Below are 21,168 nucleotides of genomic sequence, written 5' to 3'. Positions count from 1 at the left end.
GGAACACAGTAGCCTGTACCTTGAGTTAGATCTTCACATTACTGTTTCAAAATGGAAGTATGGCTAATTTTCTTCTTAAAAAATGTACTTAAAAGTCAAAAAGTTAATTCAAAATATTATCCTTTCTCTACCGCCCAATTCAATTACAGAGGTAACTGAGGGCTAAAAACATTCTTTCTATACCAGACTACAAGTTTCTTAAATTTTCTGAAGCACTAAAAATTCAGGCCGGGAGTGGTGACTCACACCTGTAATCCTAGCACTTTGAGAGGCTGAGGTGGGTGGATCACCTGAGGTCAGGAGTTCAAGACCGGCCAACATGGTGAAACCCCGTCTCTACTAAAAATACATAAATTAGCTGAGTGTGGTGGCAGGCGCCTGTATACGATCTTGAAGATTACCACATACCCCTTACAATGTTAGGGCAGAGGGATAAAACTAATATAAAGGTATATGTTATTTGCAGGACACAAACTCCCTTAAGGTATATGGAAATCCATTCCATAGTGATACCACAATATGATTCCTTAATATTAGCTTCTTCTTCTTCTTCTTCTTCTTATTATTTGGTGTAGAAACACAAAAGATGGGGGGAAAATCCCCATAACTCACTGGTATGTTAGTTAATTTAACATACTAGAAATAAGTTTAAGTAAACTGAAATAAGTGCAAGGGAGAAAATACAAATTTTACAGAGAGCACAGAATAAATGATGACTGACAATTGAAATAAAAAGGGAGTTATAGAAAAGTTATAATAATTGTGAGTAAAACTTTAAGGCATAGACATTTTTCAACATTAATTAAAATAACCATTTTGGAAAATCAATGATTCAAATCAGCATTCACTATGTTACCTGTATGGGGAGGATGTCTCTCTGGTAGAATTAGATGTTGAAAGTTGATAATACATACTGCCTCAGCACCCAACCATCTATCAGATACTGCACGGATGTAGTATTGGGAAGGCAAAGGCTCAAAAATAGGGATTGTAAATACCAGTAGTTGAGCTTCTTTACTAATGACCTAATATGAAATAAAGTCTGAAATAAATATGGATATTCTAATAGTATAAAGGCCATAAGAGTCTATTGTCAAGATAACTGTATCTATACAAGATGTAGATAATGGTATCTCTATAAGATATACTAAAGACAAAGTATCTTGAATTTCTAAATAGCTGAGATATTCAGGTACTTCAGACACTTGTGCATGGCTCCCTTCTGAGGATACTTGATAGAGGTAAAACTTTATGCCCAACCTGTATTATTTACATATGCATATCATCATGCATTAACAAGTTACCAATTTGACTACCTGAATTTCCTAAACATCATGCATTCAATTATGAAACTACATGATTTTTACCATACCCAATTACCATATTATTTACTTAATATTTTTAAGTTCTATCAGTACCTAAAGTGGAATACCAGAATCACTTGGTGCGAATAGAAGGTAACCAAGAAGACAAATGCAATGAATACAAAACACTGCTATAAAATTCTACTGTTGCCTACCCAAGACTCTTAACTGAAGCTTGTTTTCTCTTTGATAAAAACAGAAATTACAAATGAGGCATCATTTAAAGAAATACCATCAAATTGAGTCTTTGTCTTTTGATTTATAAAAATTTTAGAAGAAATACTCTTTTAATTTTCAATATTATTCAGTATTTTGTACATGTGACTCTTAAAATTATTATTTATCCTACCTGCTTTACATATTCCACACCTCTGGAACCCATGTCTTAAACCATGGTAAAGATTATGTAGTCATGCATTGCTTACTGACAGGAACAGTTCTGAACAATGTGTCATTAGGCAATTTCATCTTAAGAACTTCATAGTGTACACAGACAAACCAGATGGTATAGCCCCCAAACATCTACGCTATATGGCATAGCCTATTGCTCCTATATAGCATGTTATTATACAGCATGTTACTATATTTAATACTTTAGGCAATTATAACACAATGGTACTTGTCTATCTAAACATATTTAAACATAGAAAAAGTAGGTGAAAATATAGTATTATAATCTTATGAGATCACTATTGTATGGTTTTGTATGTTATCCATTGATCACTGAAATGTCAATATGTGGGTCATGACTGGTAACTGAATTTCTTAAACCAGGATAACACTGAATATACCAATACTACAACATTTAATCACTGTGTTTTAAAACTAACAGAAAACCAACACATAAAATAAAGTTTTAATGGCACTATGAAATTACAGAGAAATAATATAAAAGCAGAAACTGTTAGTATAATTTCTTTTTTTCTTTTTTTTTTTTTTTGAGACAGAGTCTCGCTCTGTCACCCAGGCTAGAGTGCAGTGGCATGATCTTGGCTCACTGCAACTTCCATCTCCTGGGTTGAAGCAACTCTCCTACCTCAGTCTCCTGAGTAGCTGGGATTATATGTTCCTGCCACCATGCCCAGCTAATTTTTGTATTTTTAGTAGAGACGGGGTTTCACCATGTTGGCCAGGATCTTCTTGAACTCCTGACCTCAGGCAATCTGCCCACCTTGGCCTTCCAAAGTGCTGGGATTACAGGTGTGAGCCACTGCGCCCAGACAATACAAATTTTTTTTTACCATAGCAAAATACTAAGAATATGTTCACATATATACACTTACTTGTTTTTTTAGAGCTAGAAAATACTCCGAATGATAAATATGATCATTTGTAGGATCTTCTACCCAAATCCACCAGGGTTCTCCCACTGTCCCATGTACCTAGAAGAAAAATAGTATCCTACTACTGTGCATATAGTAACTCAAATAAGGGACAGCATCCAATCGTCTCACTCTAGAAGCTTTATTGATATATAAACATTTAAAGTATACTCATTTAAACATTTAAACATTTAAAGTATACAGTTTACTCATTTAAACATTTAAAGTATACACTTAAATGATTTTAATGTATTTACAAAGTTGTACAACCATCACCATAATCTAATTTCAGAACATTTTCACCACCCCAAAAAGAAATCTTTTACCCCTTATCAGTCACTACCTATTCCTTACAGATTTGTCTATTCTGTAAATTTCAGTAAAATAAAATAATATAATATGCAGTCTTTTGTGACCAGATTTTTTAATTTACCATAATGGTTTCACAGTTCATCTATGTTTTAGCATGCACCAGTACTTTCATTCCTTTTTATTGTCTAATAATATTCCATTGGACAGATATGCTGCATTTTGTTTCTCCATTTCAATGTGTGTGTCTTTCTCTCTGATGCCTGCAAAACCGAGCCTTGTTCAGCATGCATCTCTTCCTCATGTGACTCAAGAAAAAGTGACCACATTCCCTGGGATAAATTTGATTGGCATAGTTAATCAGTTCATGGGATTTCCCTTGACAACCACTGTAATACAGTGGACGCATATGACAAATACTGGCCCAATTAGACTGAAGAAAAGGTCTTATGGTCCATGCTCTGGGCTGCAGAACTGGGGATGTTTCCCATGCTCTATTTAATGCTAACAATAAATCTTGAAAACATTTGAGAAGTATCCAAAAGTGTCAGCAGAGAAAATGGGTAGAAAGTTCCTGGTTCTTGAATGGCATCTTTAAACAGAAGACTCAACCATCTTTAAGGCCTATTCTATCTGTGGAGATTTTATTATGCAGGATAATATACTTTCTTACATAACTCAGTTTGAGGCAACTCAAGTTTTCCATTTTGAAGCCAACAGCATTGTGCCTGACAGAGTTAACTATAAAAATCATTAAGTACTCTCTCTTACTAATAAATCAAACTGCAGATTTATCACAGGTATTGTTAGAAGTAGACAGTTGAAATATGAAACTTCCACTCATTTAAAAAATAGTCTATTAAAAATAGAATTTCAAATGTGAGTTTATGGGTAACTATAAATTTATATTTATTAAAACTTTTTATCTATAGAAATATTAAATACAATTTTGTATCATCTAGTCCCAAAGGAAATGTATCACCTGGTCCCAATGGTAAAAAAGATTATTATTATTATCATACATGTTTATAGCTGAGGAAACTAAAGGAATGAAAAGTTTAGATACTTTGAGACCAATGTAGAATTCGGTTAGGACCATGGTTGGGTAATTTTAGAGCATACTGTTAAATGAAATTCGTTCACATTAAAGATATAGAAACATCAGGTAATGCAAAAGATACTTACCCACAGTTAATTGGAACTTTACAATAACATGTGAAATGGGTACTGCTATACTGTACTTAGTGATTTACTTGTTTTCTCCAATTGGCTTTCGAAGTAAAAACCGAGTCTCACTTGCCTTTGTACCTACAATCTCTAAATAGTAACTGATACAAAAACAGATCTTAAAAACTTGCTTGAATAAAAAGAGGATCTGGTATGAATCTTTATATACATAATAACATCTAACCCAGAAGAAGAAAGAATAAAAACAAAATCATGATGGAAATCAAGGATGGACATCTTGAAAGACTGTATAGTGCTAAATATCAGAGAAGTAAAGAAAATAACTGAGAAAGTCTATTTATTACGGCAACCCATTAGTCTTTGGAGATCACTGAGGAAATAGTCTCAGTAAGAAAGAAACAGGTGATCAGAAGGAAAATACAGAATACTTTTTCTACAAGTCTAATAAAAGAAGATAGAACTAATATAGCAAAGTACCTATGGAGTTAAACTCACTAGTCTGTTGTTCATTGTTGAAATTTTAGGATTCCTAAACATTTTGAAGGAATCTCATTGGTTGACATAGTACTAATATACTAGATTTTTGTTTAGGATGAGTGTACATATTGCTATAATGTTTTTAATAAATCCTCAATATGTATTCTTTTTAGAGGATTTTCTATATGCCTTAGGAACAGATGTAGAGAGATGTAGTTGAGTCTGTAGTACAGACATTTTTGTTTAACACAGATATAGACATTTTCCACTTCTACCTGATCATTCCAAGTGAAATCAGGATAGATGCTGAGTGTCACTCGGAGGACAGTCCTTGTGATGGGCTGAATGGATGCTTCCATCATAACAGAAGGAATCTGATGAACACATTGTTTGACCTTCAGTCCAATATTCACATGATGCAAAATGTGACCTGCAAGAAAAATATCACATAGAAGAAATGTGTCCAGGCAGAAAGAAGCAATATAATCTGACTTGTAAATGGGATTTCAGAGAAGGTAATTTTATTGCTTGTTTTATGATTTGCTATGTAGAATAGCTGACATTCTTGACCTGGCATGTTTGAATATTTTGTAATAGTTAACTTGAATTAGTAATTCACAGATCTTAAAGTCAGTATCAAGGTTTCTTTAGCTATTAATAGGGTTCTTAAAATTACTGAGACTTGATAGTGTTTAAACTACTATAAACAGACTCACTTCTTTCTTAGTTTATGATACAATGTAAAAATATTTAGTATTTTGTGAAAAGTCATTAATTTATTCAGAGTCTATTTCAGAACTCCATAACTACAACTTCAGTAATCAAATGCAACTTACCCAGCTATGCCCATTTCCAGGAAACATAAAGATAAAATATAAAATATGGTCAATCTAGCACAAAATTAACCACTTATACATATTTTAATAAGTTATCAGATTTTGGAATATGGATATTTATGGAAGGGCTGATGGGGGGTGTAACAAATAAACATTACTAACTGTAAGTATTTTTCTACTCTAGTCAGAGCAACTAAGTTAAAATAGAATGTATTTTATAGCATCAAGATTTCCTGTATGTCTTGATTCTTCAAGGAATTTTTTTAAAAGTACACTTATTAATAAATCAAAATATTTTATGCCTATCCAAATTTGAACTAAAGTTGATCTTCCTTATTTTGATAAAATATTTACATGTTACTCCAGTGTAAGTACCCTTAATTTCCCTTATTAATAATCCCAGTTTTCCTGTTTGATACTTCCTTCTTCCACTTTATCATAGAAGTATTTTTCCTACTAGTATAATAATTATCTTAGCCTATCTTTACATCTTTGGGCTTCTTGTTGACAGTAATCTTCCCTTTCATTCTTCTTCAGCCTGATTCCTTTCATGTGTAATATTTGTTTCACTCAGAAAAAAATACTGCCTAATCAATTCATTGTATATTTGTCCAAGAGAATGTTAGGATACATGAATATATATATGTAGGAGTAAAATATTATATATTTTGTAATACATATTTTTATATGTAACATATTTCTTGTAATACATATTTTTTTACAAAACATTTTACTATATAAAAGAAGGCAGAACACCAAATGCTGTGTACACATTGATACCAACTGGGTTTAAAGACATACATGGATGTGATGAAATTCATTCAGAAACTCTGGAAACATGTTGAGCTCTATGTTCACATAATTTATTGCTGTAATACTGCTGATATAACAAAAGACTTTGAAAAGAATATTTTTAAAAACTGAGAGTAAACATCATTGAATAATTTTCATTATTTATAGCTAAGATTCCATTTCTTAAGTTTACAAAATAGTAAACTTAAGAGTTTGACAATATAAATGCCATTGTAATTGCTAATTCTGTCAAATAATTTCAAAAAATATGAAGAGATTGTTGCTTGATTTTAGATAAATGAGAAATATTTATAAATATGGTAAAAATTTTATTTGGAAATTCACAATACCTTCTTTCACATCTAGCAACACATTTTTTTTTGCACAAAATAATATATTCAAACATTTTTGCTTCCTTCTTACCTATTTCATCTTTCCTCATGTCCTTCAGCTTATCCACAGTAAGCTTTTTTTCTTCTAATCTTGTTAGGATGTGTGGTGGTAGAACTGAAAATTGTCTCAAAGGGCTAGCCCAACCCCAAAGCCTCTTGTCAATGACTTTACTAAGATTCAGGAGCCTGTAGGTCATGGCAGGCCAACGTTTCCTCAGAGCAATTTCAAAAAGAGCACGGACAATTCTAGCTGCATTCTAAAAAATAATAGGGGGAGATTGGTCGTTACAGTCAATGTGCTTTTAAATTTGTCAATAAATTTATTATTCAAACTCAATCTCAGAAGTGCAAGTCAAGCTGCATCCTTGAATCATGTGGCAATATTTTTTGTCATATAATCCTAATCATTCTTATTATTTCTACATAAAAATAATCCATCCTTTATATGTGGATGCTACTTGCTTACTTCTCAAATGGGAAGCCTTATTTCTAAGTTCTTAGAAAGCTCCACCGTGTAAACAGAAATAAAGTAGGAAAAGACAAAAGGGATGCAAAATATTTAGTAGGCTACTGAGGCATCTGACTATAAGAGACAAGTAAAGATGCCTCCTGGTATATAGCGGAATGATTAAATTTACAAAGCTATTTAGAGATTTAAGAAAGACTAGGATCCATTCAGGGAAAAAAAAATAATGAGAGAAGGGTAACAAATGAAATACTGATTAGTGCAGCTACTCAGATGAAAGAGTCATATTAATGGCTTCCTATAACCCAAACAATGTGTTAACCTGCTTTATATATATTGCCTCATTTAATTTTTATAAATACTGCATTTAATTGATATTGATATTATGATTTTATAGATGAAGATATTAGGGCTTAAAGAGGTAAAAAACTTGACCAAGGTCACACAGCTAGTTGGTGTCACCACATGTACTCAAAGCCAGGACTAAAGTTCTCCAAATATGACTAAGATTCTAGACTCAGTAGTCTGAGGATAACTTCATTAATAGACATATAGAAAGTTATAATTAATGTAGCCTTTTTTTTCATCACATTTCTACAGCTAGCTCTCATTTATTTGGCCTCCACTCCTTTATCACTATCACTCACTTTATCACTTTGCAGATTGTTTTATTAAAGATTGTTTTTAAAACAATAAACTTAAAAATACCTTCCAATATCTAATAACACCTGCATTTGAAAATAAAGAATGTTCAGTCTGGTTAAAATCTAAACAAGAGATACAAAACAGTAGAGATTTCTAATGACAGACAAATAAACAATCCAGCCTAAAATTATGAGGTAAAAAATGACCAGATGAGTTAAGGGCTTTTGTTTCACATTATATAAGATATGCATTTGTCTTTAGACAAATTTGACTATTTTGTTTAGAAACTAAAGTACAAAATCGTAGATAGAAGTATGAGGGCAGTTCTGATTTCCATTAAAAATGACTGAACAGGTCTTTATAAGGCCTAGAGAATAATAAATAAAATTTTTATTATTGTATCTATCAATTATGTTTTCCTACCTCATTCCTATTTGTTCTGATAAAAAAAAACTATCAAGGTGAATTTTCCCAACTTTCTTTGAAAGTGTGTCATTTTAATATTTCAGAATCTACAGTTGTCCCCTCAAAGCTAAAAGAAATAGGAGAGATTCCATATGAAAAGATAAAAACAGGACATTTTAATCTAGGAGGATATAAATTGGTTCAAAATAATAATCAAAGTCTGTAACATGTATAGTCTAGAAAAGTTAAACATAGGCCTTTAAATAAAATCCTGGAATATTTGAGCTATAGGTTTACCTTAGGGGCTTAGAGGAGAAAGTTTAAAAAATGTAGACGGAAATACCATTTTACAGAGGTGAGAGAGTAGTTGTTCAATTACTGATGACTTAAACTTAAAATTTAATAAAGTATAATTTATCTGATGCATTCAGGGATGCTAAATCTGTAATAGTTATTTAAGAAAAACCAGGGATGCTTTGAGATATCCTTAATCTGAAGTTGACTTTCTGGATATCAATTATGAAGAGAATTTAAGTTTTACATTGCAAAGCAATTTTTATGTCAGTCTCTGATAATATCTTCATAATCTTGAAGCAAACAGAAGCGTTGCCAGATTATTCATCCAGAACCCAGTAAAACTTTACCTTTTATTTAAATGATTAACTATTTCAACATAAAATTATTAGAAAATATAAAGTGACAATATTGTATTGCTTTACAGAAAAACAGATAAAACAAAAAGGTTAGAAACAATTATACCTATAGAAGCTATAATAGCTTTTAAAGAATATATAAATATTTGCACTACATCTATATTAACTTTATATAATTTATGAAATCATCATCTGGTATCTTGGTTATACTGATTAAATTACTACATTCATTCAAAATGTTTACCAACATATCTTGGTTCATGTTTGTAAATATTCCACGTTTAAAGCTATTTCAAAGCACTCCTGAGTATTCATGGCTATTAATAATGATTTATTTAACACAAATATTCTTTTTCTATATTTAGTCTTTGAACAAAATTACAAATATAATGTAACCGTAGAATCATTTCCATGCTTCAAATACGATTAAGCTTTAATTTCTTCTTAACTTATAAAAGGAATTACTCAATAAAATGTAATACCAAATCCTTGATAGGTAAATAATTTCTATTAAAAAATATGTCTGGAAGGGAAATCTTTCATTTGAAGGATAAATAGGGTAAACCATAACCTACTTTACTTCATGTGAGCGCTTGAATATAAAAACATAAACATCTGAACATTTTACGTCTTGGTATTTTTTAAAAGTTATAAATTAAATGAGCTGTAGTTTAGGGAATAATTTTCTTTTGGTCCTCAATTTTTTAAGTTTCAACAGTAGAGAGGAGAGATTACTTTTGTAAAAACCAGAGATTTATCGCACTGAACATAGGGTAGGAAATATGTTTACTAACCCTTATTTAATGATTAAAAATATTATTATTTCTAATATTTGGTTAAAAACTAAAAAAGTTCCACAATCTTTTCTTTATGCTTGCAATAGTATTTATCCTTGCTCTTTGTAAGAAAAAGAAATGAAATTTATTATTTAAAGTAGAAAAAAATCAGATATCATTTTAAAAACTTAATAACAACAAAAAAAAAAAAAAAAAACCAACAAAAAAGGCCAAATCAGCGGCCAAATCTCATCCCCAGTCCTGTTTTATGAACATAGATTAAATAAAAAGATTTACAAATTAGCAGAACCAGTTCTAAGTAAAATGGTGGTTTTGTAGAATGTCACAAAGCAATGCATTCACAGCATAGCATGAATTAACACCTTGGTCTCTAAAGATATTCAAAGAAGATAAAATGGGAAGGAAATAAGATTCTTACCTGTGCAACATATGCAGAATCTGATATAAGGGAGAAACTGTCCATTTCCCCTCGGCTGATATAGGTTTGAAGTAAGATGTTTATTTTTCCATAACTATTCTCTACACCTCCAGGAGTAGAAAGTTCACAAAAATTGCTTAATAAGGTATCTAACTCCTCTATTTCCTCTTCTCTGACCTAGAAGAATCAAAGTGATTATTGGAATTTGGGGGCTGATTTATTTAAATTTTTCACATTGAAATTAAATACAATGCATGTTTTCTAAGAGTTTCCATTTACTATAACTCCGTATTTTTCTTTTGCACAGTTAAATAACAATGATTTTTCCATAGGTAGCTAATAAAATGCAATATGAAATGATCTTGAGGCTGATACAATTACAGTTTATTATTCATCACCAATATTAAATTTGCCATTGACATATAAAAATTTGATATACCAAAAAATTAAATCTTCTGACCTCACCATCCTTGAATTGATGAGATTTCATATTTTATTTGACCAGAGTAAAACCTCTGCCCAATTGGGTTAGGGCAAACTTGAATTATCTTCAAATGCATTCATTATAGTCATATATTTTTATATGGTATAACACATTCATAGCTTAAAGCCGTGAAGTACTATGATTCAAAGTATTCAAGTTTTCACTGTTAATAAGATTAAATATTAATACAGGTACAGAAATACTCATATCTAAGGTTTGAATCATACAGGTACTTTTACATTTTCTTCAATCAACCTTATATTGCAACAAACCAAAATCTTCATACCACATTCTTCAATAGTTTCATTACTGCAAACCTATTTAAATTATTTAATGTGGAGTACAGAACAAAGAATGATGTCAGGTATGATATAATACAGTAATCTAGGAGGTATGTGGGTCTTATTGATAAAGAACATTGCTATATTCCATATGTGATGTTCCATACAGCTTATATGGTATCAATTAATGAGAAGCTTTTATAAATGAATGAATGCATACATGTTGTATGCATTTGATTCAAACTTCAAGTAATCTTACCTTAATTTGATCAAATTCTTCAGCTTTGGAGACTATAGCAAAGATATCACCTTCTGTTTTGTGAGCATCGAAGAGTTCATTAAAGGTCTACCAAAGTAAGTGTTATATTTGATTAAAATCAAGTCTAACAAAGTATTTTAAATTAAAAATGTGACTATATATTACAAATTTTTAAACATTTGAGCCCTAGACAATGCAGTTACAATGTCTGCGGCATACTACTTAAAATCATTGCTTTATAAATATCAACAAATTTATGAAAGACCAAAAAAAAAAAATTCCTAGAACATAAAAAGCTAAGGAAGATCTTTAGCAGCAAAAAGATAAATAATGAATAAAATCAGTTAATAAAATCTATATTATATACCTTTAAAAAAATCTATATTATATACCTTTAAAAATACTGTGTTTTGCTCATTTTCAGCATGCGAATGTGGAAATCTACACAATTCACTAACTTGAAGCTGATCATATGTCATATAAAATTCAGAGATGTATATCTAGAAAATATGTAATCTGAAAATTCTCAAAATATTACTGGTGAGGACATACAGAAAATTAGAAAACTGAGCAGAAAAAAAATCAAAGGCCACATAGAATAAAGACAAATGCTAAAGAAGAGCTAAAGTTCCTGAAAAAGAACTGCAAACAGGTTTAGGATACAGAGTGGTAGCAACACACTGGCAAGTGAACAAATTAAAAAAGTTACTTTGACAAAATGAGTGGATGTGAATAGGAGACAGAAGAAGTGAAAAGCTAGAGACAATGTGTTGAATTGATCTCAACCAGATCACAGTTCTGGGATAATATATGTTTAAAGGTTTTGAAGAAACCTAAAGTACTATACAAATAGAAGGTTTCTTTGGGAGAAGATGAAAAAAAGTTAGTAGGCACATTAGGTGTCTTCTAAAAACCATTATATGTATAAGCAAATGTGCCTTGACATTTTAGGCTTGAGAGTGCTTATTGCTTGGGATACACTCATTGAATAAGATGACAAGAGGTTCCTTAGTATCTGAAGTTTTATTTTTTTCTTGTCTTTACTAAGGTTATAGTGTTGAATTCATGTAAGTTAAATGGATTTTGTTCTATTATTTGCTTTTATTATTTTACATTAATAATATATTTTGCAGTGAGGTCTAGAAAGTATTTGCATCAAAAGCTAAACATATTTGCATTTGTTTCACTCAGTATAATACCTCAATGGTGTTGTATTTAATATAGTAATGGCTGGCAGTTCTACCCAAATCGGTTGAGGAAAAATATCCAGTTCGCTCCTCAAAACGAATCATCTGAGCTTTGTCTAGTTTTCGTCCAACTTCAATGACCAATTGCTCTCGATGCTTTCTTAATGTTGGGTCAATCTACAGCAAAAAACATATAAATGGTTGAATATTTCTTTAGAGAGTAATCATTTGCAAACATATATTTATTCATGGAAATTAAAAGTTTTCTTAATGTTTTCATTAGACTTTTTAATTACAATGTTTAAAGTACATTTTTCTACATTTAGGAAATAAGGGAAAGTATTTTATGCCATTAAATAAAGCTTTAAAAATTCATTAAAATTACCAATGTGCATATTCTTTTCAGATACTAATATTTTGGAATCCAAAATTCTTATATAGTCTTATGATTTTGAAAATCATAAAGATTAAAAATAAAAATTAAAAAACCCAATAATTAATTGTCTTCTTTCTCCCACACTAAATAGGAATTTTAAGTTATCAAGTCATATTTCTTATTTATTATCAGTTATTTGGAAAAATGATAAATATTTGACAGAAAATAATGCTTTCCCTGTCAAAATCAAGATATTCTTAAAAATGCAAAGTTATCCTTTCAAAAAGATAGTTGCACTGTTTTAGTAGTTTTAATAACTGCAGATGGGAGAATCCCTTCTGCTTATTAATAATAATAGAAGTAAAAAGTAAATAGAGTTGACAGTGAATTTTTGTATAGTTTTAAAACTACTACTTATACTATTTTGTAGGTAGAGATAATATAACACAAGATATTAACAAGTATTCATGATACTACAGTGTTGTATACAAATATATGTATATACACATGCCAATTCTTAAGGAACAATCTGTGGTCATGAGCAGTAAAGTGAAATATGACCTGTAATGGAGTGGGGAAGAGTATAAAAACAATTTAGAAATCAATTAATGAGTTAACACTACCACCATTTGCTCTAACTTAGATATTTATGGTAGCTTATTTATGTACAAAATATAGCTAAAATAAATTTTAAAAATCAGAAAAGTGGAGTAAAAGGATATCAACCGCAGGGACGTAAGATGGGGCAAGAGTCATATGAGCAAATGCAAAAAGTCTTAAATGTTTGCTACAAGTGGATATAATGTATGCATCAGATTCAATTTATAAAAATCTTTTATCAATTGCCTATGACTAAACCATTAAAAATATGTTAAGCTATTTTATCTGTGTTAGTTCATGAGTTTTGTGGCCACAAACTTGTATGGAGTAATAACATCAAAACACACAAGTCAAAAAAAAAGCAGGGTCAAGATTCTCTAAACTATGAAGGTACTAATACTATGTATCCAAAAGGCCTTCATACTGAAAAATTATAGACAAATGACTTTTGATTATAAGCTAGTACTTAAAAATCAATAGATGTACTTATTCTCATTCCAAAATTAGAGATGGCTTAATCTATAAAAACACATTGTTTTGTTTTCATTTTTCTTTACTCCTTCAAAACATTTTCATAGTGCCACTGACTCTTCTCAAAATGCCCATATTTGTGATGAAAATAACTAGTGCCATATTCTTTAAATGTGTAAGCTTACAAGTTATAATGCATTTATATTTTATAAGAGCAATTTGGTTGTAAAAGTAAACATCCATTTATAGATTAGCCCAAGTTTCAACTGAGAGGAAGAAAAGTAGTTGAGTCCTATCTAAAGTAAATCTAAGTCTAAAAACCTAATAATGGCTTCAGATTTACAGCCTCACAACTAACTGCTGCTGCTGTTTTTCTTATTTTTCTTCCCCCAAGCCTTAAGTTTCAGTTTTCCCCTGGTAAAATCTACTGAGTAGGGAAAGAAAAACTAAAACAAACAAAAATTTAAAAATTGGCAACTGCTTTGATAACACAATGGGATTTACATAAAAACTAAGTTACAGTAAATTGGGGAAAACTATAATGTTGATTTAAGTTCAACTTATTTACATATTTTAACTTAATACTAGTAAATATCCATATGATCATTATAGAATAATGTTTTCATTAGACAACAACTGCATTTTATCTGAAATTAGGATGCATTTACAATATATAAAGCAGAGTTATAAAGGAAAGACAAGATTTCACAGAATCTATAAGCCACATGGACCACACAATTGTAAAGTTCATAGGAAGACCTGCTATCAAATGCATCTAATTCTCAGTCTATGTATATGAACTTGAGTGGAGCTGATTCCAGACCACAAACTGTTAAGTTAATAACTCCTTAATGGTATTTTAAAATTTCAGAATAGGGTTTAGAAGGGACTTGATAAGAGGAACAGATTATATGTAATGTAAGCCAATGATCAAATATGGTCTATAAGTTTCCTCATGTCTAATTTATTCTAAAACAAAATTTCTCATAGTTTAAAAAATATGTTTAAAAAACAGCAACATATTAATATCAAATAGAAATATACTTGAATAATACACTGATAATAGTATAAAGATTAATTTATAAGTATCTGTAGAAAAACATATTTAAATATAGCCTAATAATTATAGGGGCCTATCTAATTTTCTACAAAAGATTAAAATTCTTTGTTTCTCTTCTAGGTACCTCTTTTCTAAAGAGGCAAGAGTAGCAAACAAATATTTATCCTCATATCATGAAAAAACTAAAAAGAAAGTCTGATTTTTTTTTAAATAAATGAGTTTTGCACCTGATAAGCCTTGTGACTGATGCCATATGCTAATGGATTTGCTCTCATCCGTACATAAAGATAAGTGTAACTTATCCACTTCACTGCTTCTTCCACATTAGTTACTGTTCCCAGAGCAATCTGCAAATCAAAAATATGAGAAAAATTAAAGTAATATATTAAAGTTGAACATAAACATTTCATCAAGGACCACTTTGTCAGAGGTGAAGTTTTAAAAATACATCATTATGCAGCAATTTTAAAAAGGTAGGCACAATGACTGTACACAACACTTTGCCAATTAATTAAAATCAGTCCTGTCTCATTTGATTGAGAATGCTACATAAGAAAGCCTGTCTTCTAGAACTGAACTTTCTCAATATTATGGCAGATGATTATTTTTCTTTAAAGGGAGTTTAATTCTACATAGCATTAAGGATATTTTTGTTATTTTTTTTCTTATTCAGTATACAATTTATTTTAATTTCATTTTATGTGACTACATTGCTGAAAAATTTAAGTGTTAAGTGCATCAGATTAAAAACAACAAAGCATTGTTAATTCTATTCCTTGTTATCCTAATTCTGTACACTGTCATCACCAAAACCACAGAGGGGATAACATTAGCTTTTACCTCTAAAGATATGCATTTGCAGGACTGGGAGTATAAATATATTATATGAAGACAATAAAAAATTCACTCATTTTTGCACAAAATAAAGCAGATTTTGTTGAGATTTATACATATTAATAGTACATACATTTTAATTCATGTACAAGAACAGGGAGTGGTTTTTATTTATCAGCAAACTTAAAACAACCTATGGAAAAAATATTCATTCCTTTGAACCATAATAAACAGTGGATAATTCTTCAGATTATATCTTGAAAGAAAACATAATTTTTACATAGCATTTAATGTAGCTTTATGATATATTAATTAAATAAAATCAAAGGTTAATAATGTTTTTTTTTTTTTTTTTTTTTTGAGATGGAGTTTTTCTCTTGTTACCCAGGCTGGAGTACAATGGCACGATCTCGGCTCACCGCAACCTCCGCCTCCTGGGTTCAGGCAATTCTCCTGCCTCAGCCTCCTGAGAAGCTGGGATTACAGGCACGCGCCACCATGCCCAGCTAATTTTTTGTAGTTTTAGTAGAGACGGGGTTTCATCGTGTTGACCAGGATGGTCTCTATCTCTTGACCTCGTGATCCACCCGCCTCGGCCTCCCAAAGTGTTGGGATTACAGGCGTGAGCCACCGCGCCCGGCCCCCAAAGGTTAATAATTTTAAAACACAACAATAGCATATCAGATCTATGTAACAAAGAGAAAAGAATTATTAGAAGATGATATTAACACAATTTCAATGAGAAGTTTCTTAGAAACATATTTCCTTAGCCAATGGATCTATAGATAGTAATTTTATTTTTACTTAAGGTATTTATTTTGCTTTAAAAATTTACCCATGTTGTAAAATTTCATAGTTGTATTTTTTTCCTAAATCCTTGGCTGAATTTTTTTTTCACCTCCTAATACTTTAGTTAAAGGAGAAGAGATGTTTCCTACGCAAATCATTAATTTTAGGAGGAAAACAAGGGAAAACAAACCCTCTCAATTTAGTAATTTTAAAGAAATTTACTAATTTACTAATATTAAAGAAAGTAAAACCTACATATTTAATTCCTACATTATAATTTTAAATTATAATCCTGTATAACTAATTTCATGAAATAAATATGTGGATGCTTAACTGTCTTTAGTTAGTTGAAGATGAGATTTAGTAATGTATAATTTTCATTATAATATTGTGACATGCTATTTGTTACTAAAACAGAGAAGTTACCACAGATTAAAATATAATAAGGGAGATTCTGTGTACTAACTTTTCAATTTATACCAACTTACTAATAACTAAGCCATCCATAATGTAGGTAAATATATATATTTAATGTAAATTGTAAGGCTTTCCACCAAATTAAGAGTAGCAAGAACTAAAATGGAACCCGTGTGGGAGTTGTGTAATAGTTCCTGAAGATTTACAACTAGAGCAGTTAAACATTTTCTAGTCTACTTAGGCAAATGAAACTAGTTTGTTGATATGGCTAAAAATCCAAGAGTTTCTCTCCTTCATAAATCCATTATTTGACAGACAAAATTGTATTAAACTACAGATATACAACCTACATTCCATCATGACTTTATGATGTTACTCTAAAATAATGACCTATATTCTCTTATAAACTTAGAAAATGATTTTACAGTAACATTACACAACTCCTATGAGTAGACAGTTTTGTAAGGGATAAAATAAGCTTGCTATTATTTTCAAAATCAGACAGTAAATTAACATTAAACAATTACTTTTCACTACTAGTGATAATGATTAAAGGAAAGGAGAAAGTAGGTAGCAAAGATGGGGTCAACTAAAGCAAATCTTATAAATGTTCACTAAAAAGGATAAGACTACTCAGGAAAATCAAGGTAAATTTATGATGCTATATCTTATTTTGAGAGTAATATTTGAATGCCACCTAGTGACAAAAAATAAAAATGTATTTGTAAATATTTGCTGTCACCTAGTGGCTACTTAGTGCAGGAGCCTTTTATAAAACAGGTATTTTTTCATAATGTGTCTGAAATTTATTCATTCATCTCAAAATCATACAGTCAGTCAGTAACAAGCCTGTGCTAAGTAAAGCACAATGGATATAGTAACAAATAGAGTATGCTGTCTGGCCTCAAGAAGTTCCACGGCAATGGAGGTGAGACATACGTAACTAACTACAATGACTTATATGAACCCACCATCCACAATGCATAGCACATAATACCTATTCAAAACGCTTTCAAAGAAAAGCATTTAACACGACATTTCTAAAAGTGGCATTAGTATATAGCGTGATAGTTTAATGTTCTGTTAAGTAAAAGAGAAAAATAAAATCTACCCACAAATTTGGCAATTTAGAATTATGGCTCAGTATCACTTCATATCTAAGTTACCTATTTAAACTTCAGTATTTAAGGTTATCTCAATTGTTTATTTGTATATATATTTTTTAAAAATGATTGAAATCATATAAAAACTTAAGCAAATACTATAATCATCATGAGTATGCATGTGTGTATATATATGTATATATAAGCTAGTAAATATACATACAAACTATGCTACTACTCATTTATTTATTTAAGGAAAATTTCAGTGCTGGCAATAAGTATGAACAGGGTTGAGTATCAACAGACTATCAGAAAATGGTTAAGTGACTCTATCATTTACCATAAACTACCCTGGAACAGGCGTTTTTTAAATTTTCACAACAATCCATGGAGAGTATCTCTATTTTATAAGTGAGAAAATTGGGACATTTTAGGTGAAGTGAATAGAGTAACAGCTTGTCTAGGGCAGAAGATCTGTGTTAGAGAGTAACTGCAGCCAGAATTAGGAAGGTTGTTCAGATTACAGAGGCCTTAAATCCAAGGACAAGGTATTTGCATAATATTCTACAGAGATGGGATGAATTCTGTATAAAAAAATGTATGTAGTATGTAAGGTGAAAGAAAGATTAACATAGTTTTGAAGAACAGACTACAGGGAGCTGGCACAGAGTAGGTACTCAGTAATATCTGATGAATAAATTTTAATATGCCTCAGTATTTCCTTCAGTGTAAAGTTAAGTGGCTTTATACAGGGATGGGACTTGTGACCTTTCAGCATGAGGATTATTTAGTCAGTCTCATTAGGCATTGATAAGCAAACATGCCTCATAACATGTTTGCCTTAAAATTATAACAATATAATAATTTCTCCAGTTCTTCTACAGTCAGAGTTGATATTCAAGATATCAAAGATATTAATAAAGGCAACATTCTTAACCATGCACAACCCTAATGTTGATTAGTGCAACTGTAGAGTCTTGCAATGATTTAGGGAGTCTAAAGACTTAAAAATTCATTACCTAAAGAACAAAGCACATATTCATTTTATAAACTGATTTGACACTTGATTTCCAAAGATAGCCAACTTTAATTTCACATTCAACAATAATTTAAGTATTTGTTTCCTTAACAGGAAAATTCAGTTTAACAGGGAGCTATTATAATGTATCAGAATATGAACAAGTTAGTTCAGCAATGGCTTATAGTTCACTCTATTGGTTAAAAATGTCAAGATATATGTTTTATTGTTTTAATACCATTTACATCACTAAATGTAATTATGCTTATAGTTAGCAAACATTTTTGAAAAATTACATATTTAATAAGTACTTTATAAATATTTGATGAATTTATGGGCCATAATTTATTTTTAATTTCTCAGGACTTGATCAAATAGTTTCAGTGATGCTATTTTACAATACCTAAGAAAAAGAGTTTCTTGAAGACAAAAGCAGTATTTTGCTGACTTTGTGTCTTCTGTATAACATTGCCAACTTGTGTTTATTTTACCAATTACAAAACACTATCATGTTCATAAGTTTACTGAGATACAGTCTTCCTTGACATGTATTTTAAGAAAAAGTGCATGAAGGAACCATGCCTTTTACTGTAAGCCAGGAAAATTATGGCTGCCATTCTGGAAAATGTTTTTAATACAGGCCTTAGTCGAGGGCAAATGCTATATATTAATATAGGGAAATGTAATCACCTTTAACTTACTACATTTTATATAAAATAAATCTAAGCTATAATGAAAAGGCTAGGTTTAGAGTTAAATAGATCTGAGTCTGAATACTAGTCCCAAAAATTATAACATAGTGACCTTGGGTCAGTTACACATAATTCTGAGGATATCTCTATAGCAGCAGTAGTGAGAAAATGAGAAAATGTACATGAAGCACTGAGCAGAGTCTCTGGTATATAGCAGGTCCTCAGTTCACTGCTACTATCATTTTACATTAAGAGACTTTGTTGCATACATTAGGCACTGTTGACCCAAGACCTAATTATTTAAGCCACACAATTACAGTAGCCAATAGGATTAAAATTGAGCTATAATAGTATTTCCTTTAGATTCCATTTTTATTTCTCAGTTTTTGAAAATTTTCTCGTAATTTTTCCAATAGAAACTGGAGGTCCTTCATGCTTTTTTCTCTATTATCTTCTAAAACTTATTCATTCTTTGAATAAGCATCTCAATTCTGGCTCTGGTTACTCTCCAACACAGATCTTTTGCACTAGACAAGCTGTTACTCCACTCACTTCACCTAAAAGTCCCAATTTTCTCATAAAATAAAGACACTCTCACTGGATCAAATTTCACCACATTCATGGACCAAGAATTTTCTGATAGCCTGGGCCAAACCTATTTCTCCTTTTGCTGAATGCTTCTACAGAACTTTCTTTGCAACATTATTGTACTATTTTTTCATGTCTTTTTTCCCCCATTTGGAATATACGCTTCCTAATAAAGAAAACAAAATACTAAGTGTGTTTTTCATTCTCCAAAAAGACTTATAAATAATATGAATGGAATGTTAAATGAAATTTCTATAAGTTCTTTAAGAAGTATCTAATATAGGACTTGTACACAATAAGTAGTATTTGATTGTAAATATTTCAAAGTAGTCATTTACTTAATATTTATATCCTACCTACTTTCAAATATTGTTTGATTCAACATTAACGTTATGAAAGAATACCGAACTAGGAAAGTGTTAGATACCAAAGCAATAATTTGAAATGTCACAAAACAGTCAAACCTGTTAAATGTTCTATACATATACTCAAAATTTTAAGAATGTTTATTTTCTTAACCAGAGATGTTACCTAGGCTTCCAGGGTCTGCTATGTAAATCTTAACATAAAAGTCACACACACACACACCCACCAAATTATCATACTCTAGCTCAATCACATTGTGTATAACAAAGTTAATCAACTGACGTAATAGAGCTAAGAGTTTTATAAATTTTATTAAACCTTTAGTAACAATTTCATTTAAAACTTTGTAAAAGTGCAATACAAATATTAGTTATTATTGCTATTTTTGTTTCCATATTTTGTGTAGTCTTTGTTAGATTTCTAGTCTCTAGCACAGCCTCATAGTTTAAAAGTACAGTCTTTTAGCAGTATTCTTATCGGTTATCATCTGTATTCTGTAATCCTCTGAATTAACCAACAATAATGCCATTCAGCCAATTTTGTCTTATACTACATGGCATAAGTTGTAATTCTAAATAC

The 21,168-nt window shown here is 30.5% G+C and overlaps 1 protein-coding gene across 3 annotated transcripts in view; it reads right to left on the bottom strand.

Moving 5' to 3' along the window:
* Positions 1-21,168, bottom strand: part of ASCC3 (activating signal cointegrator 1 complex subunit 3) — a 361,903-nt gene that overhangs the window by 156,160 nt on the left and 184,575 nt on the right. For all 3 annotated transcript variants that reach the window (XM_037734022.1, XM_017515928.2, XM_017515926.2), the window contains exons 17-24: positions 15,010-15,129; positions 12,288-12,452; positions 11,089-11,175; positions 10,065-10,241; positions 6,712-6,937; positions 4,936-5,090; positions 2,648-2,746; positions 857-1,025 (exon numbers count right to left, since the gene is read on the bottom strand). In XM_037734022.1, coding sequence (XP_037589950.1) covers positions 857-1,025; positions 2,648-2,746; positions 4,936-5,090; positions 6,712-6,937; positions 10,065-10,241; positions 11,089-11,175; positions 12,288-12,452; positions 15,010-15,129 — 1,198 coding nt within the window. The remainder of the gene's footprint in view (positions 1-856; positions 1,026-2,647; positions 2,747-4,935; positions 5,091-6,711; positions 6,938-10,064; positions 10,242-11,088; positions 11,176-12,287; positions 12,453-15,009; positions 15,130-21,168) is intronic.

The sequence above is a fragment of the Cebus imitator genome, unplaced genomic scaffold (genome assembly GCF_001604975.1).
Source record: "Cebus imitator isolate Cc_AM_T3 unplaced genomic scaffold, Cebus_imitator-1.0 Scaffold566, whole genome shotgun sequence".
Lineage (NCBI taxonomy): Eukaryota > Metazoa > Chordata > Mammalia > Primates > Cebidae > Cebus > Cebus imitator.
This window is presented reverse-complemented; position numbering and strand designations above follow the sequence as displayed.